Source organism: Humulus lupulus, chromosome X, assembly GCF_963169125.1.
Source record: "Humulus lupulus chromosome X, drHumLupu1.1, whole genome shotgun sequence".
NCBI lineage: Eukaryota > Viridiplantae > Streptophyta > Magnoliopsida > Rosales > Cannabaceae > Humulus > Humulus lupulus.
In genome coordinates this window covers 105,840,820-105,865,609 of record NC_084802.1, presented here as the reverse complement: position 1 = coordinate 105,865,609, position 24,790 = coordinate 105,840,820, and the positions used below count along the sequence as shown (strand labels likewise).

General features: G+C 41.1%; 1 protein-coding gene and 1 long non-coding RNA gene across 2 annotated transcripts; both read left to right on the top strand.

Moving 5' to 3' along the window:
• Nucleotides 1-17,649: 17,649 nt before the first annotated feature.
• On the top strand, nucleotides 17,650-17,986 carry LOC133807165 (uncharacterized). The gene is made up of 3 exons (XR_009879214.1): nucleotides 17,650-17,680; nucleotides 17,757-17,861; nucleotides 17,946-17,986. It is a non-coding gene; the product is annotated as an uncharacterized LOC133807165 (long non-coding RNA).
• Nucleotides 17,987-19,192: 1,206 nt separating this feature from the next.
• Nucleotides 19,193-19,808, top strand: LOC133806127 (uncharacterized mitochondrial protein AtMg00820-like). The gene is made up of 2 exons (XM_062244257.1): nucleotides 19,193-19,493; nucleotides 19,627-19,808. The coding sequence occupies exons 1-2, from the start codon at nucleotides 19,193-19,195 to the stop codon at nucleotides 19,806-19,808; spliced, it is 483 nt and encodes a 160-aa protein (XP_062100241.1).
• The last annotated feature ends 4,982 nt before the right edge of the window (nucleotides 19,809-24,790 follow it).

Sequence of the window (24,790 nt, the reverse complement as noted above, 5' to 3'; positions counted from 1 at the left end):
GCCGTGTGGCCCATTATCTCCTTACCTATCGATTTGACCATACTTATGTGTTAGGTTTAGGAATTAATCATGAATGTCACAGAGTTGATATGACAAATAAGAAGGTCATGGGATGACCTCCTTACCAACTTCCAAGTGCCTTCTCCTATAAATATGGAGACCCTGGGAGTTGATAAGGGTTGGAAAAAATAGTCTCTGGAGAGATATATACTTTGTAACCAAATACCCAGAATAGATCAATAATATTGACTAGTGGAGTAGAAGGATTTTAACCTTTGAACCACTTAAAAACGTGTCTTGAGTCACCTAGTTCATCTTCTAAGATTTCATATCTGTGACGGTTCTACTTTCAGCACTAATCCCTTTCTCTTCTTCTCTTCATTACCTGTTGGCGAAGAACCGCGTCAACAGTTTGGTGCTTTCATTGAGAGCAAGTTCAATTAGTGCTGCCACAAACATCCAACTATGGTGACCACTCGATCCAGGCATTGCAACGAAACAAAGCAGCAGGAGGGGCAGGAGGCCCACCATATTTCCATCCCTGATGAACAAATTCCTGAAGTCCAACAGAGGCCGGGAAAACAGCCGACGGGCCAAGACGACACTGGTAGCTCAGCGCCGCGGCCACCTAATCCGAACCCGTGTTATTATACTGCAGTGGAGATGGAGAATGCTCAACTGAGGAGCCAGTTAGCAGCAGTCGGTCGGCAAATCCAGGATATTCTGGCCCGACTACCCCCTCTCACAACCAACGTTAAAGTTGGAGAGAGGCAAGGTGAGGCTCCTAAGTCTCACCGGGGTAATCGGCCCAGGCATAGCCGGTCGGATAGGCCTCATGCAGCCAACTCCACCCCTTCATCGCACCATCAAGAGGAAATCTTCAGGGAAATGCCTGGGATCGGACAACAGCAATACAGCCGTTCGGTCAGGACGTCAACTCCTAGTTCTCAACCTTCCTCGAGAACGCCCAGGAGAGCTCGAGGAAATTCCCGAAGGAGATTCGGGGAGGGCCAGCGACGTCAGCCCGTCCCAGAAGACCGTCCTGCGCCTCGTCCAGCTCGCCCAGGGCGGGACCAACAAGCTGGCAGGGCCGAAAGGCCCCCACCAAATTTGATCCGTCCAGACGGAACTAGGATCGCCTCCCCAGTCAGGCATCCTCCTTCTCCAGTCAGATATCCGTCTCCTCAGCCCGTCCAAGACGTCCCGGCTTACGGGAGTAGTAGGAGGGACCCGCCATCAGCCGGACCTTCCTGGCATAGCAGGGTGCCAGGGGAAGGATCAGGTCGTCACCGCCAAAGACGCACTCCAAGCCTGTCCAGCAGGAGTCATTGGACCGGCAGCCGCCGGAGTGACCTCTCCGGAGGAGACCTGCGTCAGCGACTGAGTTCAGCACAAAGCCACCAGACCACCCAGGGAGGCGACCTTCAAGATCGCCTCAACTCTCACAGAGAGGATCGAGCTAGAGATGGTAGCCCGGCCCGCTCGGCGGGAGTCCGATCCGAAGTACGTAACGGAGGGAATGTCCCAAATAACCTATCTCAAGATAGGAGGGGCGATAACCCACCTAATATGTACAATGGGTCCGGAGCTGTTGAACAGCCCCAGAATAACCCAGGATCTCAGGACCAAACCCTCGAGCGCCTAACTCAGATGGAGGAACTGATGAGGAAGCTCCTATCAGAAAAAGAAAAAGACGAATATGATTCGGGCGACGAAATGGAACTCTTCGCCCCCAACATAGCAGTGACGGCATACCCATCTGGCTTCCGTATGCCTCACTTGTCAAAGTTCAATGGGGACGGAGACCCGTCGGACCATTTAGGGATGTTCAACACCCTAATGATGGCCCATAACATTGGCCCGGAGCTGCGTTGCTTGATCTTCCCTTCCACACTGGCCGGACCTGCCAGGCAGTGGTTCAAGCAGAGTAAAAGGCAGTCAATCAGCTCCTGGAAGACTTTCTCAGCTGACTTCAAAAGGGCATTCCGCGCCTCCCAGGCCGCCCGAGTCCACGCCGATTCCCTAGCTAACGTGAGACAGCAGCCCGGCGAGACGCTGAAAGCCTACTTGAGCAGATTCGCGAATGTCGCTGCTCAAGCGAAGGACGCAGATGATAGCTCCAAGCTCATGGCCATGAGAACCGGAATCCTGGTCAGGGGAGACCTGTGGAAAGATATCCAAAGGAAAGGAGTCAGCTCGGTTAACGAATTCCTTAACAGAGCCCAAGAGTGGATAAACTTAGAAGAAGCTGAAGTTTCAGCCGCGGGGACCAGCCAGGTTCCCGAGAAGCCCGCTGGAACGGGGACAGAGATCGTGGTGGCGATCCCCGAGGTCGTGCAGAACAACCAGCCCGGTGGTGGCAAAAGAAAGGGAAATGGTGAAAACAGCCAGCACGGTCAAAAGAAGAATAAGTCTTTGGATAAATTCAAGCCCGTGTTCACAACATATACCGAGCTCACCCAGTCCAGGGAAAGTATCTTCCTGGCCAACGCTGCTCGGGTCCCCTGGAAGAGGCTGGAGCCATTGAAACACCACAAGGGAAAGAGAGACACTTCAAAATTCTGCCGTTTTCATAACGACGTCGGCCACAATACCGACGATTGCAGGCATCTAAAAGATGAGATAGAGACTCTCATCCGAGCAGGCCCTTGGCGCAATATTCACAAAACAGGGTCCCAGCGGGTCGACCCGCTCCAGAAGTCCCAGCCAGTCAGCCCGGGCCTCGGGTAGATCAGGACGTCCCTCCTCCCGTGGTCGAGGGAGAGATATCCACCATCTCTGGAGGACCGCACATGGCTGGCACGAGCAGAGGCGCCCAGAAGAGGTATGTGAATGAATTAAAGGCCCACAACGGAGCGGAGTTCGTCCCGGAGCAGTGTCAGTCAAAACAGCAGCGGTTAGAGAAGCAACCGATTACTTTTTTGGAGGAAGACGCAGGCCATGTCCAATTCCCCCATAATGATCCCTTGGTCGTAGCAGTCCAGCTCGCCAACCGGAAAGTGAGGAGAGTGTTGGTGGACAACGGAAGCTCGATGAACCTCCTATTCCAATCCACCTTAGAAAAGATGGGTCTAACCGTCGCTGAGCTAAAGGCGACCTCCATGATGCTATATGGTTTTTCGGGAGAAGGATCGGCAGCGATAGGGACGATCGAGCTGGTGATCACCCTAGGAGAAGAGTCTCGGACAGTCTCCAAGCTACTTGAGTTCGTGGTCATTGACTGCTCCGCTGCCTACAATGCCATTTTGGGCCGACCTACGCTCATAGCTTTCGAGGCCATCACTTCCATTCGACACCTCGCCATGAAGTTCCCTACTTCAACAGGAATCTATACCATCAAGGGCGATCAGCTTGCTGCCAGGGAATGCTACGACATTTCCATGAAGGGAAAGTCTAAACCCGGGCAGCTGGCAATGGCCATTCAGGGCGAGGAGGAATCTCAGGGACCCTTGGCGGCTCCTGAGATTGAAAAACCTCAGAATCCCGAAGAGGAAAAGATCGCCTTGAGTGAGGACATTGACCCTCGAGTAGGCGAGGACAGATCCGAGCTCCAGGCTATTGAGGAGCTCGAGGAGGTGAACATTGATAAACAAAATCCATCACGGACGGTTAAGCTTGGGAAGAACCTCTACGACAAGAGAAAGGCGGAACTGATTACGTTTCTGAAGAATAGCTTGGACGTATTCGCATGGTCCCATGAGGACATGGTGGGGATCAGTCCGAGTGTCATCATGCACACGCTCCATCTGGATAAAAGCGTTCCTGCCAAGTCTTAAAAGCAAAGGCGTTTAGGAACAACCCGAGCCGAAGCCCTAGAAGAAGAAGTGGCCCGGCTCAAAAAGTGTGGCTTTATCCACAAAGCCAAATTTCCAATTTGGGTCGCCAATCCCATGCTAGTTCCAAAGCCCAACGGGAAATGGCGGACCTGCATTGACTTCTCCGACCTAAATAAAGCCTGCCCCAAGGATTGCTTTCCATTACCAAGGATCGATCAGCTGGTGGATGCTACGGCGGGGCACGAGCTCATGTACTTCATGGACGCGTACTCAGGCTACAATCAGATCGCGATGAATCCGGCAGACCAGGAACATACCAGCTTCATGACCCCGACGAATGTCTATTGCTATAAGGTCATGCCGTTTGGCCTGAAGAATGCCGGAGCTACCTACCAGAGGCTAGTAAATAGAATGTTCGCGGACCAGATCGGAAAGAACATGGAAATGTATGTTGATGACATGCTCGTCAAGTCAAAGACTGCTGACAACCATGTTTCCGACCTGGAAGAATGTTTTAAAATACTACGGGAATACGACATGAGGCTTAATCCTCATAAATGCACGTTCGGTGTCGCATCGGGGAAATTCCTGGGGTTCATAGTCAATACCCGAGGAATCGAGGCGAACCCCGACAAAATTAGGTCACTGCTCGAGCTTCCTTCCCCCAGGTCGCGGAAAGATGTCCAAGGCCTCACAGGAAGAGTGGCAGCACTCAACCGGTTCATTTCCAAGTCAACCGACAAGTGTTTACCCTTCTACAACCTGCTCTGGGGAAACAAGAAGTTTGAGTGGACAGTAGAGTACGAAAGCGCATTCCTCGATCTGAAGGCGCATCTGGCTGAACTGCCCGTGCTGTCCAAGCCCAGGGCAGGAGAGCCTCTTTTCCTCTACATGGCTGTCACTGAGGATGCAGCTAGCGCCGTGCTAGTACGAGAAGAGGACCAAGTTCAAAAGCCAGTCTACTACATCAGCAAGAGACTCCTCGGAGCAGAATCACGGTACCCACTGATGGAAAAATTGGCGTTTTGCCTAATCACAGCCTCGCGAAAGCTCAGACCGTATTTCCAGTCCCACTCGGTACACGTCATGACCGATCAGCCTCTAAGGCAGGTTTTGCAAAAGCCTGAAGCATCGGGACATTTGTTAAAGTGGGCGGTCGAACTCAGTCAGTTCGAGATTTTCTATACTCCACGAACTGCCATAAAAAGTCAGGCATTGGCTGACTTCGTGGCGGAGTGCATGGGATTCCAGGAGGATCCATCAGAATGCCTACTTCAAGTCGCCTCGCCGCATTCGTCGTGGAAGATCTTCGTTGATGGTTCATCTAACGAGAACGGCTCCGGGGCCGGAATCATTCTAATATCCCCCGAGGGACATAGATTCCACTCGGCGCTAAGGTTCGGGTTCTAGGCATCTAACAACGAGGCAGAGTACGAAGCTTTGTTAGCTGGGCTGAGGGTAGCTAAGGAGTTAAAGGCAAGCTCCGTCCAGTGCTTCAGTGACTCCCAGCTTGTGGTAAACCAGGTTCTGGGCGAATATCAGGCGCAGGGACCCAAGATGGCCGCTTATTTGGCAAAGGTAAAATCCGAGCTGTCTGCATTCGAGCGAGGATCGATCGAGCAGATATCTCAAGAACAGAACACCAACGCAGATGCTCTCGCCAAACTCGCCACCTCGGGAGAGACAGAAACCCTGGGGTTGGTGCCAATAGAATTCTTGAAAGAACCAAGTATAGAAGGAGATCGGGCAGAGGTCGAGATGATTGATTCTAGGCCGACCTGGATGACTCCCGTCATTGAGTATCTCACCGAGGGAAAGTTTCCCGAGGGACGTAACGATGCGCGGCGAATCTTGTATCAAGCTCCGAGGTATACGCTGGTCGATGGTGTGTTGTACCGACGTGGACATTCCCTGCCTCTCCTCTGGTGCGTTCATCCAGGTGAGGCACAGGCCATCCTGGAGGAAATTCACGAAGGATTCTGCGGAGACCATGCTGGGGGGCAAAGCCTGGTCTTAAAGGTTCTCAGGCAAGGTTATTACTGGCCAACTCTGTCCAAAGACTCGATTTCATATGTGAAAAAGTGTGACAAGTGCCAGCGATTCGCTGTGGTTGCCCGAGCTCCTCCAGTCGAACTGAAAATGATCTCGGCCCCTTGGCCATTCGCCGTTTGGGGGATAGATTTAGTAGGCGCCCTGCCTACTGAAAAGGGCAGGGTCCGTTACGCCGTGGTAGCCATCGACTACTTTACTAAGTGGGCTGAGGCAGAGCCGTTGGCAACAATAACATCGAAGAAGGTACTCGACTTTGTGGTTAAAAGCATCATCTGTCGATTCGGCCTGCCGAAGAAAATTGTCTCCGACAACGGCACTCAGTTCGACAGCGACCTGTTCACCGAATTTTGTGAAAGGCGCGGAATTGTGAAAAGTTTCTCCTCTGTGGCCTATCCTCAGGAAAACGGCCAGGTCGAGGCTGTCAACAAGACTCTAAAGGCGAGCCTCAAGAAAAGATTAGATGAGGCAAAGGGGGTCTGGCCAGAGCAGCTCCCCCAGGTCCTTTGAGCATACCGGACCTCGCATTGGACTGCTACGGGTCACACTCCTTTCTCCCTAACCTTTGGGAGTGAAGCAGTCCTCCCCGTGGAAGTTAAAGTTCTGTCGCATAGAGTCCAGTCCTACGACCAAGATAGGAACCACGAGCTCCTATGCCATTCCCTACACCTTATCGATGAAAGGCGAGAGGATTCGCAACTCCAGCTCGCCCATTACCAACAAAAGATCACTCGCTACTTCAACACTAAAGTCAAAAAACGTACCTTTAGCATTGGCGATTTGGTCCTAAGGAGAGTTTTCCTGGCCGGGAAAGATCCCAAAGATGGAGTCTTGGGACCGAACTGGGAAGGACCATACCAGGTCATTGAAGTCATCAAGGAAGGAACTTATAAGTTAGCTCGACTTGGTGGAGGGGCAGTCCCGCGGACTTGGAACGCCATCCACTTGAAGAAATATTATCAATGACCCACTTGTAAGACCTGGAAGGCCACTTTTTATGTATTAATAAAAATCAAGTTTTTCTTTTTATTTGCAAGTGTAATCTTAAAGTAACTACGAAAGACCTTTTCCCAGTTACTTGGGGGGCATATGGTACCTGGATATAACCAGGTCTCCTTAACGACTTAGATGTTGATTCTTATCTATGTATAAGGGTTAACGCGAACTAAGTCCTATCCTGGTTTTAACCGGGTCATAAAGCTTAGAAGTTAACTTAAATTTATTGATCGTGGTTCTTCTTAAAGAAGCTCGAGATATGGATAAAAGTTGACACGAACTAAGTTTTCAAAATAAGCTCCTGGTTTTAACCGGGTCATAAAACTTAGAAGTTAACTTAAATTTATTGATCGTGGTTCTTCTTAAAGAAGCTCGAGATATGGATAAAAGTTGACACGAACTAAGTTTTCAAAATAAGCTCCTGGTTTTAACCGGGTCATAAAACTTAGAAGTTAACTTAAATTTATTGATCGTGGTTCTTCTTAAAGAAGCTCGAGATATGGATAAAAGTTGACACGAACTAAGTTTTCAAAATAAGCTCATGGTTTTAACCGGGTCATAAAACTTAGAAGTTAACTTAAATTTATTGATTGTGGTTCTTCTTAAAGAAGCTCGAGATATGGATAAAAGTTGACATGAACTAAGTTTTCAAAATAAGCTCCTGGTTTTAACCGGGTCATAAAACTTAGAAGTTAACTTAAATTTATTGATCGTGGTTCTTCTTAAAGAATCTCGAGATATGGATAAAAGTTGACACGAACTAAGTTTTCAAAATAAGCTCCTGGTTTTAACCGGGTCATAAAACTTAGAAGTTAACTTAAATTTATGGATCGTGGTTCTTCTTAAAAGGGCTCGGAATATAAATAATGGTTAACACGAACTAAGTTTATCAAAAAAAAAATGTGTATTGTAGCCAAAAGCATGAAGAAATACATAAGTTAAAATTGCAAGGCAAATTGTCTCGAGGTAAAAATACCTCGTGCTAAGGATTACACAAAATACTTCAAAATAAAAAAGAGAAGAAAAAGCGCCCTAAGCCCCGTCAGTCGGCCCCTTGGAGGTCGCTGTCTCACCCTGCTCCGCCGCGCCAGAGGCTTCCCCAGTCTCCGAGCGCAGCACCTCTTTGTCAAGGCGGGCTTGGAACTTCACCAACAAGCGCGCCCAGAGACTCGGCGGCATGAAAGAGAAGTCAGCCTCCGGGTTGTGGGCCCAGCAACGACAGAACAGTTCCTGCATGGACTGTTCCGAGGTGGTCCGTTCGGCTTCAAGAGCGGCCTGGGCCTCGGTCTTCGCTGCCTCGAGGTCTATTCGCGAGGTGGCAAGGGATGCCTCAAGCTCTTGGACCTTCGAGCAGGTCCTCTCTAACTCGGCCTTCGAGGTCGCCAGCGCATCTTTCGCCGTCTAAGCCTCTTGAAGAGCGGCCTGGTGCCCAGCCCGCTTCTCCTCGAGCTGAGCTCTGGTCCTGGTGATGCCTCGGTGTACAGCAGCAATGCCCTGCGAGAAATGAAAGATAAATTGGCTAAGTAGAAAAATAAGGCGGTGTGTGAGGGGTAAAGCTTTAAAAGAATGGGGCAGCTTACCGTTAGGGTCATGTCCATCGAAGACTCTATTACTTGGATCGGGCTCATTGTCTCAATGGCCCGGAGCTCCTTCTCTTTGAACTTGTAGAAATGGTTGACGGCGTAGCTCGCCGACTCATACACCGTCCCCCGGAAGGCTTCTGGGATCTTCTCCAGATCCTGGGGATCGACTGAGATGCGTACGCCGGGGGCCACTACAGCCGGAGTCCCGACCTCCATTCCCACGTCCTGGGTGGCTGATGGAGATCGCTGGGGCGGCGGGGGCATGTGTCCTGCTCCGGCAGCAAGAAGAATTTCCCCCTCGACCTGGGATGATGGGGTTTTTTCCTTCTCCTTTGCCGGAGATTTAGTGGAGCCCTCAGCCGTGCTCTTGGACCCTCGGAGCCTTTTCAATCTTGGCCCTGCTGGGGGATTCCCCCCGAAGTCTATGCCCCGCAGGCTATCCTCAGGTTGAGACATCTCTTCTGCCAAAAACAACAAACATGGTTATTACAAGTTAGCAATCAGGCAGAAATAAAAGCAAAAGGTTAAAGGAAAAAAGTATACGAATACAAAGGGAGCCCTACCCCCCGAGCTGGAAGAACCTAAGACGATTATTTCCCGAACAGGGGCAAGTTCTGGGTCCGGTTCTGACTCGGGGCTAGACTCTTCTACATACTGCATAAGCCCCGGAGCATACATACCCCTCTGGAGTGATGGCCATGTGCGTAAGTTGGTCCCATACTCCTAAAAAATGATCGACCTAAAAGCTAGGGTGTTATCTACTACTACGGTACCCCTAGGCCGGCTCTCTTGGTGATCCAGCACGAGCCGGTCAACACAATGGAGCAGGAGTGTGTTCAGGTCCGGGTCCCTTTGGTGACGATGGACGATCTGCCTAGGATTGAACCTAACCAGCCGGGGGTCCGCAGTGGCCCTATCTACATTCTTAAGCAAATAAGGGTTACCTTGACCGGAAGGACCCGCGGCTGCTCCGGATTGGATCCTCTCCTCGTCCATCCCCTGGGCGACCTCCAAGGTCCTCTTCCTATTCCTCACGAGCAGAACTTCAGCCACCTCGTCTTCCTCTGCCGCGACCTCCTCCATGATGATAGGTCTGTTGTCGCGGGCTGGGGGCGGCCCCCGGGGCCTCTTCAGGTTCAGAGTCTGATTTGGGAAAATCAGTTTGCAGAACACCATCGTCTCGTCCGTCATGAGCACGCGATAGTCCTTTTCACTGGGGGGCAGGCCCGCCAGTGTTTCATATTGACCCCCGAGGGTCACAGACTTTTCAGTCCTCGAGTAGATGGCTGCAAGATTGGATAGAATCAGAGTGGAATACGGGAGGAGCTAAAATAAAATAACACTTAAAAGGCGAGCTAAGATCAGGGTTCACTTACGAGGACGGTTGAAGTAGTGGTGCTCGCAGTTCCGGAACCCAGTTGACATGAAGAACTGGCCCTTGAAGTCATTCGGATGTCTTGGCAGCTCGATGACCGCCACCGTATTAGGAAAACAGGTTAAATAGTAGAACCCGTCGCCTCGCCCCCGCTAGTTCGGGCTGGCTTTTAGGCAAAAGAAGTATAAAATATCAGCAGGAGCGGGGACCTCCCACTCCTGCTTCTTGAATAAGTATCTCAACCCTGCCAGCAGACGGTAGGAGTTGGGGGGGGGGGGGGGGAGCTGAAATGGGGCCAACCCCACATAGTTCAGGAAATCAGCGAAGTACTGATCCAGGGGAAGGAAGGCCCCTGCCTTGAAGTGTTCACCGCTCCAGGCCGCGAACGATTCGTCGAGCGGCGTGCAGCTCCGCTCGCCCTCCGCAGCAGGTCAGGCAATAATGGAGGCTTTCCCCAGTGGAATGTGAAGGGTTATGGGGAAGTCTAAAAGCCCCTACTGTGGTCTTCTATATATGACGTCATATACCACGAGCAGGAACTTGGGGGGCAGATGTATGCCCTGGTTTTCCCACGGGCTGATTAGAAGGTCGAGCCTCAGACTAATCACGGTTAGTCCGTAAATTTCCCCAGGCTGGAGCTCCTGTTTTCGAGGTCGAACCCTCTTAGCTCGAGGTATCCTCAAGGACTCGCCAAGGTTGCCCAAGACTGGGGGAAGGAGTCTAAAGGCCGAAGGTCGGGTCAGGGGAGCAGCTCGTGGTACGAGCTACTCATGGATCTCTAACCCTTTGTAAAGTCAACACACGCAAGATAAACGTGCCTATATCTGACATCACGTGTCTGATATCTCCCTGACTTCTCGGACACGCAGCAGGAACGTGCGTATTCAGACACCCACAGCTGGGTTGGGCCGTGCGGCCCATTATCTCCTTACCTATCGATTTGACCATACTTATGTGTCAGGTTTAGGAATTAATCATGAATGTCACAGAGTTGATATGACAAATAAGAAGGTCATGGGATGACCTCCTTACCAACTTCCAAGTGCCTTCTCCTATAAATATGGAGACCCTGGGAGTTGATAAGGGTTGGAAAAAATAGTCTCTGGAGAGATATATACTTTGTAACCAAATACCCAGAATAGATCAATAATATTGACTAGTGGAGTAGAAGGATTTTAACCTTTGAACCACTTAAAAACGTGTCTTGAGTCACCTAGTTCATCTTCTAAGATTTCATATCTGTGACGGTTCTACTTTCAGCACTAATCCCTTTCTCTTCTTCTCTTAATTACCTGTTGGTGAAGAACCGCGTCAACAATTATAAATTTTAATTTAATTTTTATAAATAAGAAAATATTTTTATTTAATAGTACTTGTAATTTAAAATAAAAAACTTATAAAACAATTGAGAGTATATTTTTAAAAAAAAATTTAAATAACATGGTAAGTCGGTTGTGAGGGAAATGACTTCTCATGTGACATGGTAGGTCGGTTGTGTGAGAACAGACCTACCATGTAATTATAAATATATATTATTAAAGATGCTATATTTTTTTTAGATTATTGGAATTTTAAAATATATTAATTTATTTAAACAATACATATATATAATTTATTTGGGTGTGAAATAAGTATTAAAAAATATATATATATACTTATTAATATTACATATATTTTTAATTTTTACATCATAGGTCAGTTCTAGAACAGACTTATCATGTTGCATCATAGGTCAATTGCTAATGGACCGACTTACCATGTTAAAATTAGGGCATTGAAAATAAAAGCCCAAATAAATTTGAAGTATCCCGCGTACTATTCTTCTTCTTCACCATCCACCCCGCATTTTTCTTTCTTCTTCATTCCGCCAGCAACCCAACCCTCTCCTTCCTCAACTCCAGTCACAACAGCGACCTTCACCTCAGCTCCGTTCGGCAGCCTCCTTCGTCGTTCACCAGCAGTCTTCAGTCAGGTTAGCCTCTTCCTCAATCACCCCATATTTATTCATATATATATATTTCAAGGGAACTGCTTGATTTCATGATTCACTATGCTTGCCTATTTAGCACTCTATATTTACACAGATTATTTTCCTATTCCTGAATATTTATCTTCCGATTTCATGTTATCATAAAGAATAATATTGTTTGTCAGTATATTTATTTTTACAACTTAAAACAATATGTTACTAAAAGAAGTTTGTTTAGACCTTCCCTTTCATTCTTCGATTTTATCTTGAGTGAAACTAATTATATATTTATATATATATATATATGCATGTATATTATAGTGTGATATAGATATAGTAGTGGTCACACTGTTGATTGCAAAGAAAGAAAGAAATGAATATGGCTAACTCAACTCCATAGTTCCTCACCTAGGCAGCCATGGTTTCACTTCTAACCACCATAACCACCATTCGGCCACCACAACCACCACCCTCACCACCATCGGCCTCCATCCGTGACCACTCAAAGTGGCACCTCCATACACGGCCAGTCACCATTCTCAATCTCTAACCACCACCAAACCATCTGAAATCTTAAGACCACATATATTAACCTATCCCAACCCCTTAATGTATGTTTTTAGTCCCCCAAAACTAATTAAATCCATACAAAACAGCCCACAAATTCACTCCCATGCTTAAGAACATAAATGAAAAATAATGGTACCGTAAACTACGAAGGAAGTTCACGAATTTGTACCGACCTATTGTGGCTGGTTTCTTGTGGTTCCATCTTCTCTCCACTTTAGTCCACAATGCTATGGACGCAACCAAACCATTCCACATGAATTTCGTACTCAGAATCTAAGAGAAAAATCACCGCAAAATAGGTTCGGAATTACGTTTTTCCTTCAAGAATACTCTACAATTTATACACATGATACGTGAGAATAATATTGTTGACTGCGTTTTTGGCCAACGATGTGTAGACGTCAAAAATGATAAAAATCTTCAAGAGAAAAAAATGACACAGATGATTTTATAGTGATTCAGCCCCAATGTGTTGGTAATAGCCTAATTCACTTAGAGTTGTGATTATAGATCTGCACTCAAGATCAGATGAACCTGAGTCAACTGAGTTTCTTCAATGCAGATTACAAGAATACAAGAATTCCCTCAAATACATGTGCTCTCTCTCTCTAGAAAATCAGAATTCGAATCAAAAGTTCCCCAAAAGTCCCCTTTATGATGCCATAAGCCTTGTATTTATAGGCTCAGGATCGTACAAATGATATCCCCCATAATCGGGATATTTTATGATTCTCATTATATTTAAATTACATTAATATTCAAAATGTAACAGTACACTATATTCATGGGATAAATGAGAGATTCCCGCACAAGCCAAGACCGATTCTTGTTTAAGCCGTTTCTGTGATCTCTTGCGTAGCCCTGCTCTATCTTAGTCGATCCATATCTCATTCAGGCTGGTCGATCACACCTTCACTGGGCAGACACGCACCTGACTGGGCAGACATGCACTTAAGTGGGCAGACATGCACTTGGCTAGGCAGACATGCACTTGACTGGGAAAAATGCACTTGGCTGGGTAGACATGGTCATGACTGGTCGGCCAAGGTCATGAATGGGCAGACATGCACTTAGCTGGTCGAACATGGTCATGACTGGTCGGACATGGTCATGACTGGGCAGACAAACACATGACTGGTTGGACATGGTCATGCCTGGGCAGACAAGCATGTGACTGGCCAGTCAAAAATTCTTCACTGGTCTACCGGGTCACTCCTAAGCCAGATCACCCAACCATTCCTTGCCATTTGTCATTTCTATTGCCACGTCATCGAACTCCAATTTTTGGGGATAACAAATATATAATATTTTTATTATTTTTATTATTTTAAAAATGGCCTACAATATATTGGTAGTAGAAATATTTGGTCATATATACATATATATATTTATATATATATATATATGCATGTATATTATAGTAGTAGTGGTCACACTGTTGATTGCAAAGAAAGAAATAAAGAAATAAATATGGCTAACTCAACTCCATGGTTCCTCACCTAGGCAGCCATGGTTTCACTTCTAACCACCATAACCACCATTCGGCCACCACAACCACCACCCTCACCACCATCGGCCTCCATCCGTGACCACTCAAAGTGGCACCTCCATACACGGTCAGCCACCATTCTCAATCTCTAACCACCACCAAACCATCTCAAATCTTAAGACCACATATATTAAACTATCCCAACCCCTTAATGTATGTTTTTAGTCCCCCAACATTATTTAAATCCATACAAAACAGCCCACAAATTCACTCCCATGCTTAAGAACATAAATGAAAAATAATCAGTACCGTAAACTAAGAAGGAAGTTCACGAATTTGTACCGACCTATTGTGGCTGGTTTCTTGTGGTTCCTTCTTCTCTCCACTTTAGTCCACAATGCTATGGACGCAACCAAACCATTCCACATGAATTTCGTACTCAGAATCTAAGAGAAAAATCACCGCAGAATAGGTTCGGAATTACGTTTTTCCTTCAAGAATACTCTATAATTTATACACATGATACAACGTGGTGTGTGAGAATAATATATAATATTTTTATTATGTTTATTATTTTAAAAATGGCCTACAATATATTGGTAGTAGAAATATTTGGTCATAATTTTTTTTTATCAACTAAATTATTTTGCTACTATAATTTGGTAGGAAAATATGATTAATTGCTACCAATTATATTTGGTAGCTAAAAGTTTAGTAGCTAAAACTCTATTTTCTTATAGTAACACTAATACAAAACATGTTCATGCTTGACTTTCTTTTTCTATATAATAGATTATATATATAATTTGACGATGCTTAACTAATGTATAATTAATTTTAATGTTCCTGCAGGCTCTAGTTAATTATTTTTCTTGGTTATTGTTAATTGCCAGAGGTAAGTATGTTATCTTATTAGAGGAGTTTGAATATCTTAAATATTCATCCATAGTGAAGTAGGTTCTGAGATTAAATTTGTGTGTTGCGGTGACAATGGAATGTTGAGAACTTGTGTGTTTTAGTGAAGTAGGTTCTGGGAAATTTATTTGTGTGCTGTGGAGATATAAGGAAGAAACTTATTGTGTGTTGTTTGAATTGTTTGATTCTTTGTAGAAATATGGTTAGGTCACTATTATAAGGGAAATGTTGCCCGAATTCATCTAGAATTATGTTTTATTTTCTTATATTTAAATTATATTGTGCTTGCATAGTTCTTCTTTGATTGGTATAGGGAAGCTCTGTCAAAATTTATGTTAAAAAGATAGTATATTAATAGGACTATGACAACGCTAAAAATTTGTTATGGGAATTTTCTACATGCAGGAGGATTTTAGTCCAATTTTAGGGAAACCTCTGTCGAAATTTTTCTAGGAAATGGACAAGAGTTAGATAACAAAGGACCGACTTTCAAAAGAGTATGAAGAGGGAGTTGAAAACTTTATTAAGTTTGCCTTAGAAAATACAACGGATCCTTCAAGAGTTCATTGTCCATGTAGAAAATGTTCAAATTTGAAAAAATTAGACATAATGGAGATAAAGAGTCATCTATACTTTAACAGAATGGACCAAACATATGTCAAGTGGATTTGGCATGGAGAAGAAGATGACTCTAACAATAATGTTCCCAATGAAAGAAAGTAATTTGATCAAGTATTTGATGACCCTATAGAGGTGGTGAGAGATGCAGATGATCGTTTTATTGATAAACCTGAAGAATTTTTTAAATTCTTAGAAGATACAGAGAAACCAATATTCTCCGGGGCACCTTTGTCAAAATTAGTTGTTTTAGTAAAACTATAGAACTTGAAAGCTGGTAGTAGTTGGAGTGACACAAGTTTCACAAAGTTATTAACTTTATTAAAAGAAATTTTACCAAAAGACAATGAGTTGCCTTCCTCGATTTATGAAGCGAAAAAAACATTGTGCACATTAGGAATGGAGTATAGCAAGATTCACGCTTGTCCAAATGATTGTGTTCTATATCAAAATCAATATGAGAGTGCAACTGAGTGCCCCGTATGCAAAACATCTAGATGGAAAAAAAATAAGAACAGCAAAGAATGTAAGAAAGGGATTCCGGCAAAAGTATTGTGGTATTTGCCACCAATACCTAGGTTTATACGTTTGTTTTGAAATCCCGAACATGCCGAAAGTCTGTGATGGCATGAGGATGGAAGGATCAAAGATGACAAATTGCGCCATCCAGTTGATTCCCCAGCTTGGAAAGAAGTGGATGAACTATGGCCTCAAATAAGAAAGGATCCTAGAAATCTTCGACTTAGTCTTTCTGCTGATGGAATCAATCCATTCAGCAATATGAGCTCATCTTACAGTTGTTGGCCAGTGATTCTATGTATTTACAATCTTCCTGCTTGGTTGTGTATGAAAAGAAGATTCACTATGTTAACTTTATTGATATCAGGTCCCAAGCAACCTGGAAATGATATAGATATCTATTTAGCACCTTTGATAGATGACTTGAAGGTGTTGTGGAACGGAATTGATTGTTATGATTCTTTTAAAAATGAAAATTTTATACTTAGAGGTGTACTCTTATGGACAATCAATGATTTTCCTGCTTATGGTAATTTATCAGGATGTTTTGTGAAAGGATATAAAGGATGTCCGATATGCGGTGAAAAGACAAGCGCCACAAGATTAGAACATTGTAGGAAGATGTGTTATATGGGTCATAGAAGGTTTCTACCAGAAAAGCATTATTACCAGAAGCAAAAATTAGCATTTAATGGTGAGTAAACCAAATTTCATCATTAAAAGGAAGTGAAGTGAGTTTGCCTACAATAGTTTCACCAACAAGTGTGACCCCTACACCAACAAGTCTTTAGTTTCTTCAAAGGTATTTTATTCTTCACCTATTTATATTATTATTGAAGAAAATATCTATTATAACATAAATATTATTTTGTCCTCATCTTGAACTTGTAGGATAATCAGAAGTCTAGATTATTGGCAGAAAATGGTGATATTGTTGCTATTGGACGAATAATGGCAACGAGCGGAAAAATTCATTGTGTTGACTTAAGAAAGGGTAACTATCGTGTGCAAGTGGATGAGTGTTGCAATGAAGATGCTAAACTTATGTTTCCTATTGGGGATGAGATTTCTTTAGTACGTCAAGCTGTTGGCCACTATGTTGAGTGGCCATCTCATATGATCATTCCTTACGATTCAGATTTGGTAAGATATTGAGAAACAACTATATTTAGTGATTAAATTATTTTTCATGACTAACATGTGTTACTTTCATGTTGAAGCTACCTAAGAAGTCAAAGAAGAAAAAAAAGAATAGTTCACCAATACCTAATGCCTCAATGACACAAGAGAAGTCTCATCCTTCCCAAAGACTTCCTAAAAATGAAGTAGTGTCAAGTAAAGCTAGTGCCCCAATACTCTTCAAGATTCCTAGTGGGGTTCCTCGATTTATCAAGTGTCTATTAACTACCGTGAAGTATGTGGAGCCAAGTTTCATGGTCAAAGTTCCGATGGATTTCGAGATATTAGGCCATGAAAATGATTTATACATCTCACAAGAAGATATAGTCCACGTTGGCTTAATGGAAGAGATTGGAGCATCATGTGTATCATTATATATCAGGTATCAAATATTTTTAAAATAATCATAAGTTTGTAGATGGCGTATTTTATAAATTTAACAAAGATATATATATATATATTTTTATGTGGAATTTTATACTTCCAATTAGTGAAAAGAGAGATCAGTCACTTTTTTCGTTTTGTTGAGCCAATTTGGTTATCAAATGTTGGATCCACTGAAGAAGAACGAGTTGAATGGGTATCAAAGCGTATGATTGATTCAAATCCGGGTTAGATGTGGTTGTTGCCATATCATAAGGGGTAAGTTTTTTACTTTTAGTATTTTGTTAGTGAATATATATAATATTATAATGATTTGTTTTTGTGTTTTTGTTAGAAAGCATTGGATGCTTATAATAATTGATTTTGATCACCAATTGTGCTATTTCCTGGATTCTCTTCACAATTTTCCACCAGATGAAATCAAATCTCTCATTTCTCGGTAAAAATCTAACCAATTAACTACATACTCTTAAATTCATTTAAAAATTAACAACATCTAAATGTTTATGTTTTTATTGCTTAGTGTCTTTCAACATTTACGCACAAATAATGCGAAAACTAAGGATGTCGTGTGGAGAACTGTTAAGTGTCCCCGTCAACCATTACAATCAGTATAATGTGGATTCTATGTTATGAGGATGATGAAAGATTTCGTGACAAATGAGTTTTCAATGCGATGGCTAACTAGTAACGTAAGTGAAAATATTCATTATTAAAGTTCTAGCTTTACCTTAATATTAAGTATATTAATTCAACTCATGCAATGAATGTTGTTTTAGTGTGGCGGGAAGAACTCTTACACAAAGGATGAGATCAATGAAGTACGTGAAGAATGAGCACAATGCGTCATGGATTTGATGAGTACTACATAGGTTCACTCACTTTTGTTAACTTAGTCTTTTAATGAGATATACTTACAATGTAAACCTAGACTTTCTTAAAGATATACACACTTTTGTTGTCTAAGTTTACAATGCTTATATGAGTCATTTTGCAATTAACTTAAGACTCGTTATTTTGGATACTTAGTTCAAATTCTAGTATTTTATATCACTGTGATATCTGTTTTGTTTTGTTTTGTTCAGTTTGTTTGTATAAAAAGCATGATTTTCTTTGGGCATAATACACTTTTTAATAAAAAAAACACCATAAGTCGATTCTAGTAAAACTAACAATAGATGTCTACACCATAAGTCGGTTGTGACCCGACTTATCATGTTTTACACTAGAGGTCGGTGTGAAACCGACCTACCCTGGTTTACACCAGAGGTCAGTTGGCGCCAAACCGACCCACCATGTCTTACACCAGAGGTCAGTTTGCAACCGACCTACCATGTCTTACACCAGAGGTCGGTTTGGCGCCAACCGACCTACCATGTTTTTACATCATAAGTCCTACCATGTTTTTACATCATAAGTCACTGCATGGGAAGTTAGTTCCCAACCGACTTATGAACATTCAGAAGTTAGTATTTAACTGACTTATCGTGTAATTTTTGTAGTAGCGCTCCTCTACATGTCCCATGTTCTTCTTCTGCACATGTTGATGATGCCCAACCAACTGCCTCTCTTGAGCATTCATCACCGCCTGTGTTCTCTAGTTCACTACCTGCTGAGGTAACTTCTCCTGAACCTTCTCCTATTTCTTCTAATCAACCATGTGAGAATGTCTTAAGTTAGGTTTCACCTACTCCTGATCATGATGCTACTTTAACTACACACATTAGTTCACCTCAGCCTCATTGTTCATCTTTACAACCTTCTCATCCAATGGTTACATGTAGCAAGGCTAGGATTTTAAGAAAAAGGTCTGTCGGACAATCTAAATGGACAACAGGATTTATTGAACCAACCACTGATGTTGAAGCTCTTAAGCATGCTAGTTGGAAGCAAGCCATGATGGATGAATTGTTAGTACTTCAAAACAATCAAACATGGACTTTGGTGCCTTCTTGTCCAGGGATGAATATTGTTGGTAATCGATGGGTTTTAAAGGCTAAAATGAACTCTGATGGTTCTTTCCAACGCTATAAAGCTCGCTTGGTGGCCAAAGGTTTTAACCAACGACCTGGTATTTATTTTGGTGAAACATATAGTCACGTTTTTAGGGCTTCAACGATTTGTATTGTTCTTTCTATTGTTGTTGCTTACTGTTGGGATGTTCGACTATTAGATATTAATAATGCCTTTCTATATTAAACTAGATGTTCATTTTGTTCGTGACAAAGTACTTAAGAAGCTCCTAGACATCCGATATGTTGCCTCACATGACCAAATAGCTGACTGCTTCACCAAAGGCTTCACTCACTCTCGGTTTCAGTTCATAGTAGACAAACTAGGTGTGGTTGAGAACTCACTTAGTTTGAGGGGGACTGTTAAGAAATAAAACCCTAATATACACCCCATATATGCCTTTTAACATTTTTGATACAGGTGTCATTACACCTTTGTAGTCCTGAGCTAACAAATCTTATCCTTAATATTTTTTTTTATTCTTTGCCTTTTAGTTATTTGCTAATCACTTGTAATTGTACCAACTAATATATAAATACAAGGTGCTCAACCTCAGTATGTTTGAGCTAAGCAAACCATTTCTTTCAGTATTTTTTTTTTTTTCGTTTTCTTACCCGGGTTAAAGAAGATGGAGTGCCCTTGCTCCTAGTATGAACCATCTTTGAGTGGTTTTGTTCTTGATTAAAAATGTGTGAGAAATACGGGAAGAGGGAGGAATCGATAGTGATATAAAAAAGTGAAGTTACAAATTTTTGTTTTGAATTAAAGGAAGTTTCCTATTTTAGTCCGACTGCGATGTAACTTTTTATTTTTGAAACCTAATTAATGGATTCGTCAAACATATATAAACTAAAATAAATAAGGGAACAAAACTCGTTTAATTTAGAAATGTATCAAATATGTAAATATACTCTAAAAATATACTTTAAAATATAAAAATAAATGTCTTAAAAATGTCATAAAAAAAAATTTGTTGAAAAATATGTAATTTCCCATTGTTATGTGAGGTTGTCTAAGATTTTGAATTTTAGATATTCGATTTGTGAATATAAATGTTAGTTTTTAACTCAAAGAACATTAAAAGAGGTTTGGCCTAAGTTGAAATGTTTGTTATGAATTAAAAAAGTGGAAATTACACCAAATATGATTTATATATATATAGGGTTTAATCTTTTTCACAATTTTATAAATTTTTTTACTTGAAAGTTGATGTCGCATCAATTTTCTCAAAAAAAAAAAAAAATGGTAATTATGTAATATTTCTAATAATAGTTATGTTTTCTTTAATTTTAAGAATAATTTTGTAATTTATTTATTTTTTTATAAAAGTAGTTTATTGTTTTAATTTTTTTAGTAAGGATAAATATGTATTTTCACATATATTTTAATATTACATAATTATTTTATTATTTATTTACCATATTCTTGTTTACTATATGTAAAAAAATTTCAAATATTTTTTTATTTTTTACTTTTTATATATGCAACTAGTTATCTTCAAGTTTTTATATTTGAGCTTTTTTTTTTTTATTTCAAATATGAATGTTCCCATCAGGATAATCTGTTACCATTTTAGTGTAACACATCACTAATATGACAAGTAACGGGTTAACACCACAATAACTTATTATCAACCTATTATCAACTTAAGAGAAACCAATTACCTATATTATTGGTAACTATTTACTATAACTTATTACCCATCACAATAACCTGCTAGGATTAGGATAACTGGCATCTATTATCTACGAATGAATATTAAGTAAGATATTGCTTTGGCATATTTCATTTCAAGTCCTTAGTATGGCAAGCATGTTTGTAACATTTTTTCCCTTGCACATAAATATGTAAATAGACCTTTCACATTTCTCATTATTAAATCTGTTCAGGCGTTCTAGCTGAACATTTAATAATAATGTAAACAATATAATAAACTATTGATTTATATGTGCTTATGATGAATAAATAAAAATAAATAAAATAAATAAATAAACAACACACATTTACGTGGTTCAGCAATATATGTGTGATTATTGCCTACATCCACAGTAGCAAGAATTATCCTCTTATTATTAATAGAAGATTACAACAAAGGGAGCATGGCCCATCATCTTTATAGCTTAGAGAGATTTGTGGTATAAATTGCATTTTGTATCTTAGGACGTTTATTTCACTGGATATAGCTAGCTTGTAGTAATTTTGTGGCAAGTTGGATTATGCAAGGTTGGAACATATATGAATTTGTAGCAAGCTAGGTTATGCAAGGTTGGAGAATGCATATATATATATATATATTGCTAGCTAGATTATGCAAGGTTGGGAATATATACGCTCTTATAGCAAGCTAGGCTATGCAAGGTTGGAAATATAAGCAAGTTAGATTATGCAAGGTTGGAAATATATCTATATGTGTAAGGGTGAGAAGGCGTGGTGTAGGTTATGATGATCAACCTAGTCTGCTTGAGAAAAGTTGGCTTAGGCTAAGAAGAGCTAGTTTATGGAGAGGCACGCTAATGATGAGTATGGATGTTATCTTCCTTTCTATCTCCCCCATTGCTTCTGTTGGCCATCCTTTTATAGGCCAGGGCTGCTTGCTAGAGAAGCTAAAATGTAACTTGCAGGAAAAGGCTAGAATGCAACACGTAGCTTGCAAGAGAAGGTTAAAATTCACGTGTTATCTGCCAAAGCTTGTTTATTTCTGCAAGCTTCCTTCATGGCATTCTTGTAATAAAGGCTATGTATCATGGGCATTCTCATTATTGCACAATTCCTTTTTTAACCCTGTCTATTATTTTACGCTTCAACATTAGCCCCCTTGCATGTGTGAAAATACTCGTAGTATTTTTATACATGCAAAGACTCTTCTTGATAGCTCATGTTTGCCGAGTGTCTCACCACGTTATACCTTGCTAGATGTACCTAAAAAAATTATCTATAAATAGGACATTGTATTAGTCTTGAATCACATCTTTCAAGCATTTCCCAATCTTTGTTGTGGTCATGTCTTCGGGAAGAAGTCATTCTCAACCTTCAAACCTTGAATTCACTCATGACTTGGAGGATCTTCCTCCTAATGCTTTATCTTACACCAATGACTTGCGTAGGCGTGTTCATTCCTTAGAACGTTCTTTAGCAAACACTAATGATGCTACTCATGTTAGGGAGTCTGAATGTCGTAACCATTGTCGACAGCTTGATGATTTCAATGATCGCTTAGAAGAAATGTCCTTTCGAAAGGTTTCTCTGAAAATTGAGCTTCTCCAAGCTTATGCTACACTTTCTAGGAAAGATTCTGAACTGAGATGCATTCACGCAGAACGTGATAGGGAGATAGAGCTTCTTCGCTCTCAATTCGATAAGGATGTAGAATTTTTGAAGAATGAGGTTCAAGTGTGGTTCCGACATTACCTTGATGTGAAGCATCCTGTCTCACTCGTTACTCCTAGCCCTTCTCAGTATTCTCCTATTAACAACATGTTTGAAGTCCCCATGTTAGGATTAGACTTTCCTTCGTCTTCTCAGGGTGTTGGTCCTCCTCACCCTTGAAGTTTTTGTTCTGCTTGGAGGTACACATGGCTACGTAGTTTATAACCTTGCATGGGTACTATGCTTATGATAAGCTTTTGACATGCTTTTAGCAAGCTCCTTTGTAATGAGCATATGCTCTTTTAATATTTATGAATAAAATAATAATGTGTGCCTCTCAGACTTTGTTCATTTATTTATATATATATTTAACAAAAGACAAACTAGTACCCCAAGCATGCTCCACCAATTTTCTTAGGCTATTCGCCTCGACTATAGATTTGTAATCATAACTTAGCAGCCATGCACACTTTTTCCATGCTTTAAATACCTACATATAATAGTACGCTCATAACAGTATCCTTGTATCTTTTTTTTTTCCGTTCCCACAACAGTGCTCTCCAAATTCTTTCCCTCTTTCGTCTCTCTTTTTTATTATGTCTTCTTCTTCTTCTCCAGGGAAAAATAAACCGACTAATGGGGCCACTATTCCCATTCCTCCGAAAAAAAGACGTTCATGCCATGAACCTAATATGAAATCTCAATATGAGATGCAGGCTGAACTTTTGACTACCAAAAAAGAGCTGGCTATTTATAAAGGCCAAGTGGAGTATTTGTGTTCCTTGGTTACCATCTATCATAATGATGCTGCTAACTGGCGCAACAAGTTTGTAGATGCAGAGAAGTGGAGAAGCACTCGTATTTCTGAAGACCTTCAGGATATTCTCTCCAAGCATGTTAGAGAGACTTGAAGAACCTGGCTTTTCTTAGCGTTGTTTGTTTTTTCTATTTCCCTTTGTGTTTTTTTAGATCGATCCAACCCACTCTTACTTAGTACCATATTTTGAAATAGACTTGGTCTATTTGGCTTTGAAGAAGGGGATTTGTGTTTTGGCAAAATAAATGGTGTTTAGCTACTTGTAACAAGGACTGTAGTTCTTTTTTTTTTCTTCAAATAATATAACTATGTTGTTATGTTTCTCATTCGCTCATTTTTTCAATTAACAATAATTTGAAATACCATATTAATTGATATGATCAGTAGCATAAGCATACAACCAAGACATGTGGCTGGCTGTATTGCATTTTTTTTTATGCATATATAAGCAGCCTGCTTCTTATTTAAGAATGTATTTGGTAGATTGCATTTTATTTATAGTTATTTTTTTTAGAAATATATATATATAATATGTAAACAAGGTGTCTCCCCCTTTTTTTTATATATATATATATTCATAGGTTGGGTGAGTATATGCATGCATATGAGCATGCTATATGTATATATAGCTTGCAACTCTTTTTTTTTTTCAAATATATTCCAACGTAAGTATATATATTTATTAGTATACAGATATATATATAGATATGTGGACTATATATATGAATTATTTTCAAAATATGAGTATTTAAATACTTTTTTTTTAAATTTAAATATGTGATACTAACACAGAAATATCTTTAAAATATGACTTTTATCATATAAATTTTGAAATTGATAAAAAAAAAAAATACATAGCTTAAAAAAAACTATTCAAACTATATATATACATATATATATATAAACGTAATATATATATGTATATAAGATGAGAGAGAAAAAAAACGTTTGACTCTCTATCAAGGTAGAGTGGAAGGGTTCAAGTACTTCCAAACCCATATATGTGCGGAAAAATATCTAACACTAATCTAACTACTAACAAACGTTTAAAAAAAAAAGTTCAAATATATATATAAGCATATATGCATAACTATCTAAAAACCGTAACTAACTCATATATGCATATATATATATAGGAAAAAAACAAGTTACATAACAAAAAAAAATCTATA